General features: G+C 33.0%; 2 protein-coding genes across 2 annotated transcripts; one reads left to right on the top strand and one right to left on the bottom strand.

Annotated features, from left to right (window-relative positions):
- Positions 1-948: 948 nt before the first annotated feature.
- LOC129904425 (abscisic acid 8'-hydroxylase CYP707A1) lies at positions 949-4,640 on the top strand. Its single transcript, XM_055979993.1, has 9 exons — positions 949-1,219; positions 1,442-1,763; positions 2,045-2,194; positions 2,291-2,542; positions 2,650-2,739; positions 2,997-3,075; positions 3,335-3,441; positions 3,562-3,680; positions 4,266-4,640. Exons 1-9 carry the CDS (start codon positions 1,008-1,010, stop codon positions 4,369-4,371), a joined length of 1,437 nt encoding a protein of 478 aa, XP_055835968.1. The 5' UTR covers positions 949-1,007; the 3' UTR covers positions 4,372-4,640.
- Positions 4,641-6,185: 1,545 nt separating this feature from the next.
- Positions 6,186-9,526, bottom strand: LOC129904124 (thioredoxin-like 4, chloroplastic). Its single transcript, XM_055979659.1, has 4 exons — positions 9,422-9,526; positions 6,985-7,621; positions 6,665-6,718; positions 6,186-6,511 (listed from the first exon to the last, which is right to left on the bottom strand). The coding sequence occupies exons 2-4, from the start codon at positions 7,453-7,455 to the stop codon at positions 6,389-6,391; spliced, it is 648 nt and encodes a 215-aa protein (XP_055835634.1). The 5' UTR covers positions 7,456-7,621; positions 9,422-9,526; the 3' UTR covers positions 6,186-6,388.
- Between the last annotated feature and the right edge of the window lie 2,655 nt (positions 9,527-12,181).

Below are 12,181 nucleotides of genomic sequence, written 5' to 3'. Positions count from 1 at the left end.
TAATTAATATTTATTTGCATTTGATATTTATATCCACCTCCTCATTTCAATCCACTCTCATTCTTTCTTCTTGGATTTAACTCCTATGAAAAAATAGCTAAACTGTTGATTAATTTACCTTTATTGGTGAGGATAAATAAATAAATAAATATATTGAATTGTGTCTAATATAATCTCTTATTTAATATTTTAATTAATATTTATTTGCATTTGATATTTATATCCACCTCCTCATTTCAATCCACTCTCATTCTTTCTTCTTGGATTTAACTCCTATGAAAAAATAGCTAAACTGTTGATTAATTTACCTTTATTGGTGAGGATAAATAAATAAATAAATAAATATATTGAATTGTGTCTAATATAATCTCTTATTTAATATTTATTTACACCCGATATCCTATACACACCTTTCATTCCAATCCACTTTCATTATGTCCAAATCCCAAAATTAAGAAAACAAAATTAGCTATGTTATTTCTTAATTTACCTTTATTAGTGTGGCTAAATAAAGAAATAAATTGAATTTTAACTAATAGAGTATCTAATTTAATGTTTGACCAATAAAAGAACCTTTATTGGTGAGGATAAATAAATAAATATATTGAATTGTGTCTAATATAATCTCTTATTTAATATTTATTTACACCCGATATCCTATACACACCTATCATTCCAATCCACTTTCATTATGTTCAAATCCCAAAATTAAGAAAACAAAATTAGCTATGTTATTTATTAATTTACCTTTATTAGTGAGGCTAAATAAAGAAATAAATTGAATTTTAACTAATAGAGTATCTAATTTAATGTTTGACCAATAAAAGAATATACACTTTATTTTATTTTTGAAATTCTAGTACTAGTATATTCTCCTATTCACATCCCTTTCATGCCTATATAAAGAAGGCTACCACCATCTCCACTCTTCAACAACAACAACAAAAATCACCTCATTCACTAAAGAAACTTCATTTGTCAAATCTATATAACAAAAACATAGGAACATGGTTAATTATTTTGAAATATTTTTCTATGTCTTGATATTTCTTCTTAGTACCCTCTCATATTATTTTTGTTTTAGAAAAAGTGACAAATCACCATCCAAGAAAAAAACTTACAAACTTCCTCCTGGATCAATGGGATGGCCTTATATTGGAGAAACTCTTCAACTTTACTCTCAAGACCCTAATGCCTTCTTCATTAACAGGCAAAGAAGGTACCATTTCATTTTTTAATTTTTTTTATATATGTCTTAGTAGTAATTGTATTTTTCACTATGCACGTATATACGTCCCTGCCCTCTATACAACCAACAAGAGTTATAGCGGAGAGATCTTTAGTTTGAGCCCTATATGCATTTTACTTCCAATGTGATTGAAGACTTTTTGGTACTAAAACAACATTAATTGTTGTACAATTGATGTGGTTTTTTTTCCAGGTATGGTGAAATTTTTAAGACAAAAATACTAGGTTGTCCATGTGTGATGTTGGCAAGTCCAGAAGCTGCTAGATTTGTACTAGTGAACCAAGCAAATTTGTTCAAGCCAACTTATCCTAAAAGCAAAGAGAATTTAATTGGTCAATCAGCACTTTTTTTTCACCAAGGAGATTATCATAATCACCTAAGAAAATTTGTTCAAGCTTCATTAAATCCAGAATCCATTCGTAATCAAATCGCTCACATCGAAGAATTATCAATTTCTGCCTTGAAATCTTGGGCTGGTGGACATGTTGTCAACACTTATCATGAGATGAAAAAGGTTGGTTTTACTTTAAAACATTTAATTCAGTTTGACCAAATTTTCAAAATCTGCTTATTTAAATAGTATTTTGTTTGTAGTGTTTTTCGAAAAGTATTTTTGGAGCTTTATGTTTGGTCAATTAATTTGTAAACATTTATTTTTGCTTGATCAAGATTTCAAAAGTATTTTTTTACCCAAAAATACTTAATTTATATTCTAAAAGAGTGACCAAACACTCTTATCTTTCTTAAATAAGTACTTTTCCTTGACTCTTTTTTTTTTTTGTGTGTGTGTGTTAGTTTTCTTTTGAAGTAGGTATACTTGCTATATTTGGACGTTTGGATAATCATGTGAAGGAAGAATTGAAGAAGAATTATAGCATAGTTGATAAAGGTTACAATTCATTTCCAACAAAATTTCCAGGGAGTCCTTACAGAAAGGCCCTTCAAGTAAGTGTCATTTTAATTAGTCATATCACTTAATTTTATGTAGTTAATTTTGCTGACTCGATCACGTTTTTATTATTATTATTGTTGTGTGTGTAGGCAAGAAAGAGACTTGGGAAGATTTTAAGTGAAATAATAAGTGAAAGGAAGGAGAAGAAGGTACTAGAGAAAGGGTTGTTGAGTTGTTTCTTGAATGCTAAAGAAGAAAAAGGATTATTGGTATTAAATGAAGATCAAATTGCTGATAATATAATTGGAGTTTTATTTGCTGCACAAGATACAACAGCAAGTGTTTTGACTTGGATTCTAAAGTACCTTCATGATAATCCTAAGCTTCGTGAGTGTGTCAAGGTAAAAACATCTAGAACATTCCATTTTGAATTATTTTTAAAAAAAAACTACTATTGATTTGAAGACATTTTTGTGTTGGCATTTAATGTTTGGTAATAATTATGCAGTCTGAACAGAAAGTGATCTGGCAGTCAAATGAACAAGAAAATCATGGGTTGACATGGACACAAACAAGAAAGATGCACATCACTAACAAGGTAATAGTTTTTAGTAAAATTAAGAAGCGGAGTTAGAATTTTAAGTCTATAGATAATTTTGAGTCTAGAGATTCTCAATTTAAGAAAAGATTTAAGCTATAATTATTAGGTTATGTCAAACTCGTTATAAGCAGAACTATAGCTCCAATCTTGTTACTAAACGAGAGACATGACTTATTAAGATTTTCTTAACAAAAGTTGTAGGAGTGTATGATAGTCTAATATTAACTAACCTCTTGACAATGTGTCTTGTTTAGGTTGTTTTGGAGGCATTGAGACTGGCTAGCATTATATCTTTCGCATTTAGAGAGGCTGTGGCTGATGTAGAATACAAAGGTATTGAAAAAGTACTTGAATTATATATACTGATTGTGTCAATATTTTTCGAATTCATGTTGTTCGGATCTTCTAAAAATATCGTCATACTCAGTCAAATTCTTTCAAAATCAATAACTTTTGAAAGATCTGTTAAATGCCTAATAATATTGTAGGATTCGAGTAACATATATAGAAATTTATCTCTAATTATTTTATTAGAGATATGATTGCATCATCAGTACGTAGAAATTAAACTCGTTGAAAATGTTGGGTGTAGGGTACCTAATTCCAAAAGGATGGAAGGTAATGCCTTTGTTCAGAAATATTCATCACAACCCAGAGTTCTTTCCTGATCCACAAAAATTTGATCCTTCAAGATTTGAGGTACAACAAGACTCTTATGATTTTATTTACCTACCCCATATATACTTTACTAGTTAAGAAAAAAATAACGACAAATGAAAATTGTGCATTAATTATATTTATTATTTTTATATTTTGCAGAATGCGCCGAAACCCAATACATTTATGCCATTTGGCAGTGGAGTACACGCTTGTCCAGGGAATGAACTTGCCAAGCTGGAAATTCTTATTATGACACATCATCTAGTCACTAAATTCAGGTATTTTTCTTTTCTTCATTTTAATTTAATAATGTCCTTTCAATAATCATATGATCATGAAATGTTAAATCATGTTTTTAATGAGTTAATAATGAATTACGTGTCATCTAATCTTGTAAAGTGTCGTTTAGGACACTTATTAGTGTTTTCCTCAAAAGTAACTACTGTCATTATTTTGTAACAAACTTCATTAAACAGATAATAGTGAGTAAATAAATGTATATGATTTTGAACTAATAGTAATAACTATGAGTCATACCAAATAAGTTGAGATTGACTAAATCGATAAGTCGTCATATTCTTCAAAAGAAGAGGTAAGAACCAATATTTGACCACCTCTTATTCAAGGCATACGTGCTGCTACATGTCGAAATTGTGATCTAGACATCAACTTTTAGATTATTTATCATATTCATAATCATTTTATAGCTATCGTGTGATTAACGATGTTATTTATTCAAAACATAATCGATCTGATTCTTAAAAAGAAATTTTTGTGTTTAAGTTCTTGTTTAATTAGTGTAATTCGTAAAAGTTAATGAAATTGAGATGTAGTCGATTGATTGATTTTTTGTTTATTTACAGGTGGGAAGTGGTAGGATCTGGTAGTGGGATTCAATATGGACCATTCCCAGTACCTTTGGGTGGACTAGCAGCAAGGTTTTGGAAAGAATCTACTACATCAACCTAATGGCTCTTCTGATTTACATCAACCATATAGGGGATGAAAGAGATCTCCACAATTCACCCTACAAATTAGTACTTATATTCAAGAAATTACTAAAACTTGAGTTCCTTTACAGCTTGCATTTTGTATCATTTCAATTTTTTCAAGAATTGGAATTCACAAAGTGTAAAATTTGATGACTCAATTCTTTTGTTTCCTTTATTTTAGCTTTTCTGTTTGACTAAAAAAGCAAGTAGACTTTGCCCATGTGTTGGGATTGGCAAAAAATGGGATTTTCTTTCAAGTATCTTTTGCATTTGCCATGTGTCTTGTTATTACAAGTCCTTGTTGTAAGGTCCTTATCAAAGAGACTATTGAGGAGCCAAGTGTTGGAGATTATATTGGGTGAGTTAAAAAGTGGTGGGTGATCTCTCAGCTGGAGAGCACAATACCCAAAAGAAAATAAAAGGGATGGGGTGGGGTGGAGGGACAACTTATGATTGACCTTGTACACTGCTAAAATGTGGCTACTAGAGTTTGTGGCTTCTCAAGAATATATAATTTTCCCCTTCTGATTCACTGCATGTACACTTTTATGTATGAGCAGAGAGATGATGCTCCTGAATATGGAGTCGTCTTTGTTGGGTACACTTTTTATTTTGAAGAGTCTTTCGTCATGAATTCTATGGGTAACGAACACTAGTTGGAAAACAAAAAAAAAGAACAGATAATGCTCTTGAATAGGAATTCCTTCATTGACATAGGAAACATTAACAGTCATGACTCTTATCAATCAAGACATCAATTGTCTGTTGGCTTACAACCTCATCATACTTCTCAAACACATACTAATTTGATTCTTAACTGAGAAACATTGGATATAGAATAGTAATAATTAAGGGCGACATAAGATAGGTCATTTCCAACAATTAGGTTTTGTCTATTACGAAAAGATTGACACGTTTTTATGTTTATAAATTGCTCCAATTTTATTCTACATTACTATTTCCTGTTACTTACATGTTCTTAAAAAAGTTGACATAACTTGTATCAAGAAAATGGACATTGTGCGTAGCTTATCAGTTGATATTGCTTAAGATCATAGATAGAGACTGAAGAACCGATCACTCACCAATGTGAGAACTCAAACACACACCCCTTTGCACACCCAGGTGTTGACAATATCGATCTGGAGTGTTAACAATATAAGATGGGGTCCAACATTAGGTGAACCATGAATTGGGAATTGCTGATATTTATTGACATGATTTCATGTGAATCGTCATCTTTGTATATTCCTGGCTTGGATTAATGTCTACAAACTGCAGCCAATCTAAAGAAGAGCACTTACATTGAAAACACTAGGATCTCACCTTTATTGACTCATATGAACTACTTTGATTAGGTCTAGCTTTTATGCAACATATTACATGTAATATTACGTGTAAATTTGCAGTCCTCACCTCTCAAAATTCCCCAATTAGTTAAAACTCAAATTCGAGGTTCTATAAAGAAGCAGCTTTCATCTAATGCTTATGATCAGCAGCTGCTTGAATTCATTTTTCTAAGGTCCCTTTTCATCTACCAATCTAAACTTTCCCACAGTTCCTACTCCAGAACTTTGGCCATTTTAACTCTGGGAGAAGGATTGATTCTGGCCCCTAAGGATGGGCTCAGAGTCCCAGGTGTTCACAAGGTTTTTGAGTATCTAATAGCAACATCTACCGATGTCACCATAGTCCCACTAGGTATATTTCTATTAGTTCTGAGATTGGGAAATAACAATGCATTTGCAAGAAATCGGAAAGATGTTAAAAAACTAAAGCACAGGAGTGATATCGGATACACAATATATATAAATAAAGGACTATCAATATGCAAGAGTATCCAGTATGGATCCTTATTTAAGTAGAACAACAAATTCAAAGATATTATTAAACAGATGTGGTAAGGAAGAAATTGTTTCAATGTGTGCTGAGCACCAAGAATGATTATACAGAAGCACTAACATTATGTCGAAGCAAGTGCAAACCAGACCAATTCAAGCATCCGCCGAAGCTGGAGCAGAGTATTTAAGAATAGCTGCAAGTATCCTTTCTTTGTCTCTGGTGGGAAAAGCTTCCAATAAGACTCCATTTTTATAAAAGTGAAAAAGGGGTACTGTCTGCACAAAGTCGAAGAAATTTGAGATGATCAATTTTTTGTTGCGTAAGCAATTCTACAAGAGATTAGTAACACCATCAATCAGATTTGAGAAGTAAAAATTCTAGCTGCATTGAAGAATTCTAAATTGATTTTAAGCCATCAAAAATTTCACCTTGATTCGCAGTCGTTCAGCAACCTCAGATTGTTCATCATATTCATCGATCACCTGGAGAGACGGAAATGATTATTCACACTATCTTTCATTTCATTGTAGGAAAAAAGTTAAAGAGAGATGCATTTGCTACTAACAAGTCTAGACTAATACAGAAATGCTCCATGCTTCGACAAAAAATGCAATGAATAGGTTAATATCAGTTTAAATGCATCCAGAACCTTCGAGGAGAAATTTAGATAACCATATTTAAGTGAAAGAGATGGAAGTGGAGTGATCAAGGCTTTTCCTTTATAAATTATGTCTAATGTGGTACTTACATTGTGTTTTAAGAATATAACTGGTGCTTGTTCATCACCAGCTCCCCTGCATAATTTTTGAAACCCTTGCTCTATGTACTTGCAGCTGCCACAGGCAGTGCGATAGAAGTCTACCACAACCAAAGAACCAGCCTTTTTCGCTTTTTCCAGTATTGTGGAGAATTCCTCATCAGTCTTGAATTCTCTTACACATTCAACAGGACATACCTCGTCCTCTTCGACAAGTAGTTCATCAATGTTGTCATGAACCATGCTCTGAATTTCTGAGCACTGACGCATTAGACTTTGAAGAGTGACATTCGGATCTGCATGTCTAAGTTTTGAATAAAGTCTTGTCTTTGGATGATATGATTCACTGCTTCTTCTACAGGAAAACGAGTGAAGCAATGTATGGGCTGACTCACCATCTAGTAGATTTATGCTTCGAAAACTCAAGTTACACTGCCAATCAAGAATGCTTAGTCTTTGCATGAATCTGTATTAAGAACTGATTGCCTGAAACCTGTATTTCCTCCAAATGGAAAGCTCTTCGAGATTTATGACAAGCAAAATCTAACATCCACACATTATAAAGCGAGAAGTCCTGGTGGTTTTTCAGATCAAATACTCATTTGATGAGATTACACTGTAGAGTATGCTGAAATCAAAAGGCCAGACTTTAAGGAATTGAAAAAGGAAAAGAATTATTGCTGTTTACAATAAAGAGGTTGCCACATGTATTTCATAAATTTGTAAGCTAGGAAGGACAAAAACAGATTATTTTTTAAAAAAAAGATCAGCTTGATTTCACGGATTATAACAAACAAACAAACAAGCAGAAGCATGTTTGTGAGGTCAAGAAGAAATCATTTTGCTACATCTGCAACAACAAAACTAGAGAACACAACACGTAATTGCATCTATTTCATCATGATCCTGCACTTCAACAAAATAAAATATGCTATACGAGTCTCTTTACATGCAGATCGAATATGCCATATTAGCAAACGAAGAATTAAAAATTCTTGCCTAGTGAAAAGTAGAGTCTATAACAAAATATGAGCCCTAAAGGATTCAGTATGCTATAAAGGTTCTACCAACTAGAACCTACAATGCTAAGTCTAGCTCTATCTTTCTTCAGTCTGTTCACCATGGTTATACCAGCTAAGTGTTTATGAATCAAAGCTAGTCCCTTGACTTCGTAACTTATGGACTCAAAATTAAGAAAATTTGGAAATCATTCAACTATCACTACATGATAAGGCCAAAAATAAGCGTCGTTACAAGAAAAGTTGATAAATCTCTAAAATGCAGAACTAGATTATCCCCATTAAGGTACTAGCCCAAGTATCACAATCCTGAAAACTCATCCTATAAGCCTCTTGAAACTGGAATTACTTTAACTTCCTTTGCATTTTCTATCTTAATATCCACTATTACAATGTCTATTTAAGGCAACATGAACAAATTCCACTAAGAAAATTCTTAAGTTCTTTTATAGACCAAACAGGAGAGCCCAACCCAAAAGATGACGCAAAGTGGTGGCATGTGTGGTTCCAGGAGCAATGAGGGACAATTGTCACATAACCATTACCCCCGTTTGAGCATCGTAGACCACGTTGGTCACAGTTGGCACCCCTCTTGGGTCTAGGCCAACAATCTCAGTCGCGGCCCCAAGCATTGATGAGATAACAATGTTATACACCAAACAGTAGAACCCAACCAAATGACTAGTCTACTAGGTGGGAAAGCCCATTTAGTCTGTAAACATTGGTACATAACAAGTTCAACTAGAGAAGCATAATACATAAACAAATACTCAAACTTGGCCTCAGCAAGTAGCACTCCAACTATGAATATGCTCATTTAGACACCTTAACTTGTCTCCACAGTGTCAGTTAATCACTCCAAATCATCTAGACACCTCTAAAATTTATGTGTCACTTCAGTGTCAGGTATCCATGAGACACAGAGGAGACGGAGACGAGTTGGAGTGTTTTAGTAGCCCGTTAAGACTAACATTACTAAAAACAAAGGTTTTTCCACCACAAATCAATGCAAAATTTGTGCAATTGAACATGATTTTTCCCACTCATTTTCCACAGAACCAGCTCATTGGGAAAATATACGGTAAGGAAACAGATTCTCACTTAAACAGTGAAAAACTTCCTATTTTTTTCCTCCCACTGATTCAATCAAAATATATGAGGGAATAACGCTGAACAGATTTTTTAGTAGTGCAAGTTTGATAATGAACCCTTAATAATTCTTCAAACAATGAGATAAATCACTCAGAAAGAAAGAATTACTATGACATTTTGTTGGGAAAAAAGTAGCTAAATGAGATCAACAAAAATCAAGAAAAGGCAACAGAGTAAAATTAAAATTGAACCAATACGATGAAGAAACAAAAGGGATATGGTCAGATAGTAAGGTTTAAGAAGAGATCTGTAATTACCAGTTTGCAGCAATGGCGCGACTCCGCAACACAGCAATAAAAAACCAAATTTTTATATTTTATTTGGATGAGAAATAGGACACGTTTCGCTATTATCATTTTATCCACTTCACATGTTGCTGTCTTTTGGGGCCCTTTACAGTTTTGAGTGACCAATCAATTTGCTGATTTCCCATTTCCACTTAAATGCTGAGAAAATTGCATTATCCATTTATTTTATTTATCTCAGTACATAAGCAATACAAAATTTAAATTTAATGAGTTTATGCTTTAATTAATTGCTTGGTAGGATATGTTTTTTTAAAAAAAAAAATATTGCAAAGGATGTTACCTATGATCACTTGAAAGTCTTTGGGTGTAAAGTTTGTGTGCATATTCTAACAGAGATCAAAACTAGATATTAAAATTAAGTAGTGCATCTTCATTGGTTATGGTCAAGATGAATTTGAATATCGCCTTTATGATCCAATTAATAAGAAGCTTATCAAAAGTCGTGATGTTATGTTCTTTGAAGACCAAACAATTGAAGATATTAACAATATTGAGGAAACAGATTCTCAGATTGATGAGAGCTTGGTTGATGTTGATCCAGTTTCTAGTACTGATACATCTTTTGCATATGAAGAAATCCAAGATACTAATGCCGATGGGAATCAAGATCAGAATTATCATCAGAGTGAGGAACTTGAAGATGCTCTTTGTAATGATGTTGTAGTTGATCATCCACCAACTCATGTTCAACTGACTACTTCAGATGCTCCAAAAATCTTTTGTAAAAGATCTACTAGGGAGAAACTAAAATCAACACGTTATTCTTCTAATGAATATATATTTTTGACTGAAATGGGAGAACCTGAACATTATGATGAAGTCATGCTAGATACCCATAAAGATAAGTGGATAGAAGCCATGAACGATGAGATGAAGTCACTTCATGAGAATGGCACATATGAGTTAGTGGAGTTACCGAAAAGTAAGAAAGCTTTGATAAATAAATGGATCTTTAGAGTAAAGCAAGTGCAACATACATTTGCACCTAGATATAAAGTGAGGTTAGTTGTCAATGTTTTGGCCAGAGAAAGGGAGTTGACTTTGATGAAATTTTCTCTCCTGTTGTGAAATGTCTTCTATTTGCATGGTTCTAGGCTTAGACGCAAGTCTAGATTTAGAGGTTGAGCAGATGGATGTCAAGACTGTTTTTCTTCATCGTGATTAGAAAAAGAGATTTACATAGAGTAGTCTGAAGGTTTCGTAGTTAAAGGAAAAGAAAACTATGTCTGCAAATTGAGAAAGAACTTGTATGGCTTGAAACAAGCTCCAAGGAAGTGGTACTTAAACTTTGAATCTGTCATCGAAAATTAGGGATACAAGAAAACTTCTTCAGATCATTGTGTATTCTTTCAAAAGTTCTTTGATGATGATTTTATTATCTTACTACTTTATGTGGAATGCAATTAAAATGGATACTAAGATATTTAAAGGGTACTTTCAGATATGGAGTTGTGCTTTGGCAGTGGTAAGTCTGAACTTGTATGCGACACAAACTTTGATTTGGGAGACAATCTTGATAATTCAAAATCCATTTTCGGATTTTTGATCACTTTTGCACGAGGAGTTATTTCTTCGTAATCTAAACTACAAAAGTGCATAACTCTATCCACCATAGAAGCCGAATATATTGCTATCACTAAGGTGCCAAAGAATTGCTTTGGATGAAGGACATTATCAAAGATCTTAACTTTGGACAATCAAGGATTCTTCTTACTCTGTGATAATTAGAGTGTTGTTTATCTCACCAACTACTACACCTTTCATTCTAAGTCCAAACATATTAGTAGAAAATATTATTGGATTAAAATGGTCATGAAAGAGAAATTATTTGAGGTTTAGAAGATACACAGTAATGACAATCCTTCTAATATGCTTACAAAAGTGGTGATAGCAGAAAAACATGAGTTTTGTAGTATTGTCGCAGGCATGAAGTCTGTCAAGAGTTTCTCCACTTGAAGTCCATTTGGCTCCTTGGCTGGAAGAGGAGTTTTTGGGCTATGGCAAATGTTCCAGCCAAAGGCCCGTGGCTTAATTTTATTTGTAAAAGGATTGGAATAATTTTCCTATTTTGGTTCCCAATCCTATTTGAAAAATGATTGAAATTATAAGCTTATTTGGAGTTGGTTTTGGTTGTAGGAAAAAGTACCACTCTATAAATAGGATGATTTGAGAGAATTATTCAATTGCTCATTGGTAGTATCTTTGAGAGACATTAGGCACATAAGAAAAGTTTTTGAGAGAACTTTCAATAAAAGAGAAGAGAGAAGAAAAGGTTCTCTGTGTGAGACATAGAATTGATGGAGGAAATTTTAAAGATGGAAATGCAACCTGTTGAAGATTATGTGAAGAAGATGGAACAAATTTATTTTATCGAAAATTCAGGCCAAGGAGGAGAATTGTTGGGTGTTCGCGCTGACTTTCCTAATATAATTGGATTTTTAGTTTTCTTAAAAGGAAAACACAAAATCCTCTATATTTGGCTGGTTCTTTTTCTTATAGGAAAAAGTTTATAACTCTATAAATAGAGGCTCATTCCTTCTTACCTGGTAACATTCACAATGTAGTCCTAGGGGCTTTGAGAGTTTTGTGTAAGCGGAGAAACGGTGAGACACAAGTGTTACGTTAACACTTGTGTGAACTTTTTTTTATTCTGAGTGAATTGTGTGAGGTTATTTCTCTCGATATTTTGTACTATAGTGGATTGCTCAT

This window comes from Solanum dulcamara, chromosome 9 (genome assembly GCF_947179165.1).
Source record: "Solanum dulcamara chromosome 9, daSolDulc1.2, whole genome shotgun sequence".
Classification (NCBI taxonomy): domain Eukaryota; kingdom Viridiplantae; phylum Streptophyta; class Magnoliopsida; order Solanales; family Solanaceae; genus Solanum; species Solanum dulcamara.
The sequence above is the reverse complement of the archived record's forward strand: the minus strand, read 5'-3'. Positions and strand labels throughout refer to the sequence as shown.

Coding starts and splice junctions, on each gene's coding strand:
- LOC129904425 (XM_055979993.1), top strand. CDS start 1,008: ATGGTTAATTATTTTGAAATATTTTTCTATGTCTTGATATTTCTTCTT. Junction 1,220..1,441: donor TTCATTAACAGGCAAAGAAG/GTACCATTTCAT, acceptor TTTTTTTTCCAG/GTATGGTGAAATTTTTAAGA. Junction 2,195..2,290: donor CTTACAGAAAGGCCCTTCAA/GTAAGTGTCATT, acceptor TTGTGTGTGTAG/GCAAGAAAGAGACTTGGGAA.
- LOC129904124 (XM_055979659.1), bottom strand. CDS start 7,455: ATGCAAAGACTAAGCATTCTTGATTGGCAGTGTAACTTGAGTTTTCGA. Junction 6,719..6,984: donor TTATATTCTTAAAACACAAT/GTAAGTACCACA, acceptor CCGTCTCTCCAG/GTGATCGATGAATATGATGA. Junction 6,512..6,664: donor CTGAACGACTGCGAATCAAG/GTGAAATTTTTG, acceptor GACTTTGTGCAG/ACAGTACCCCTTTTTCACTT.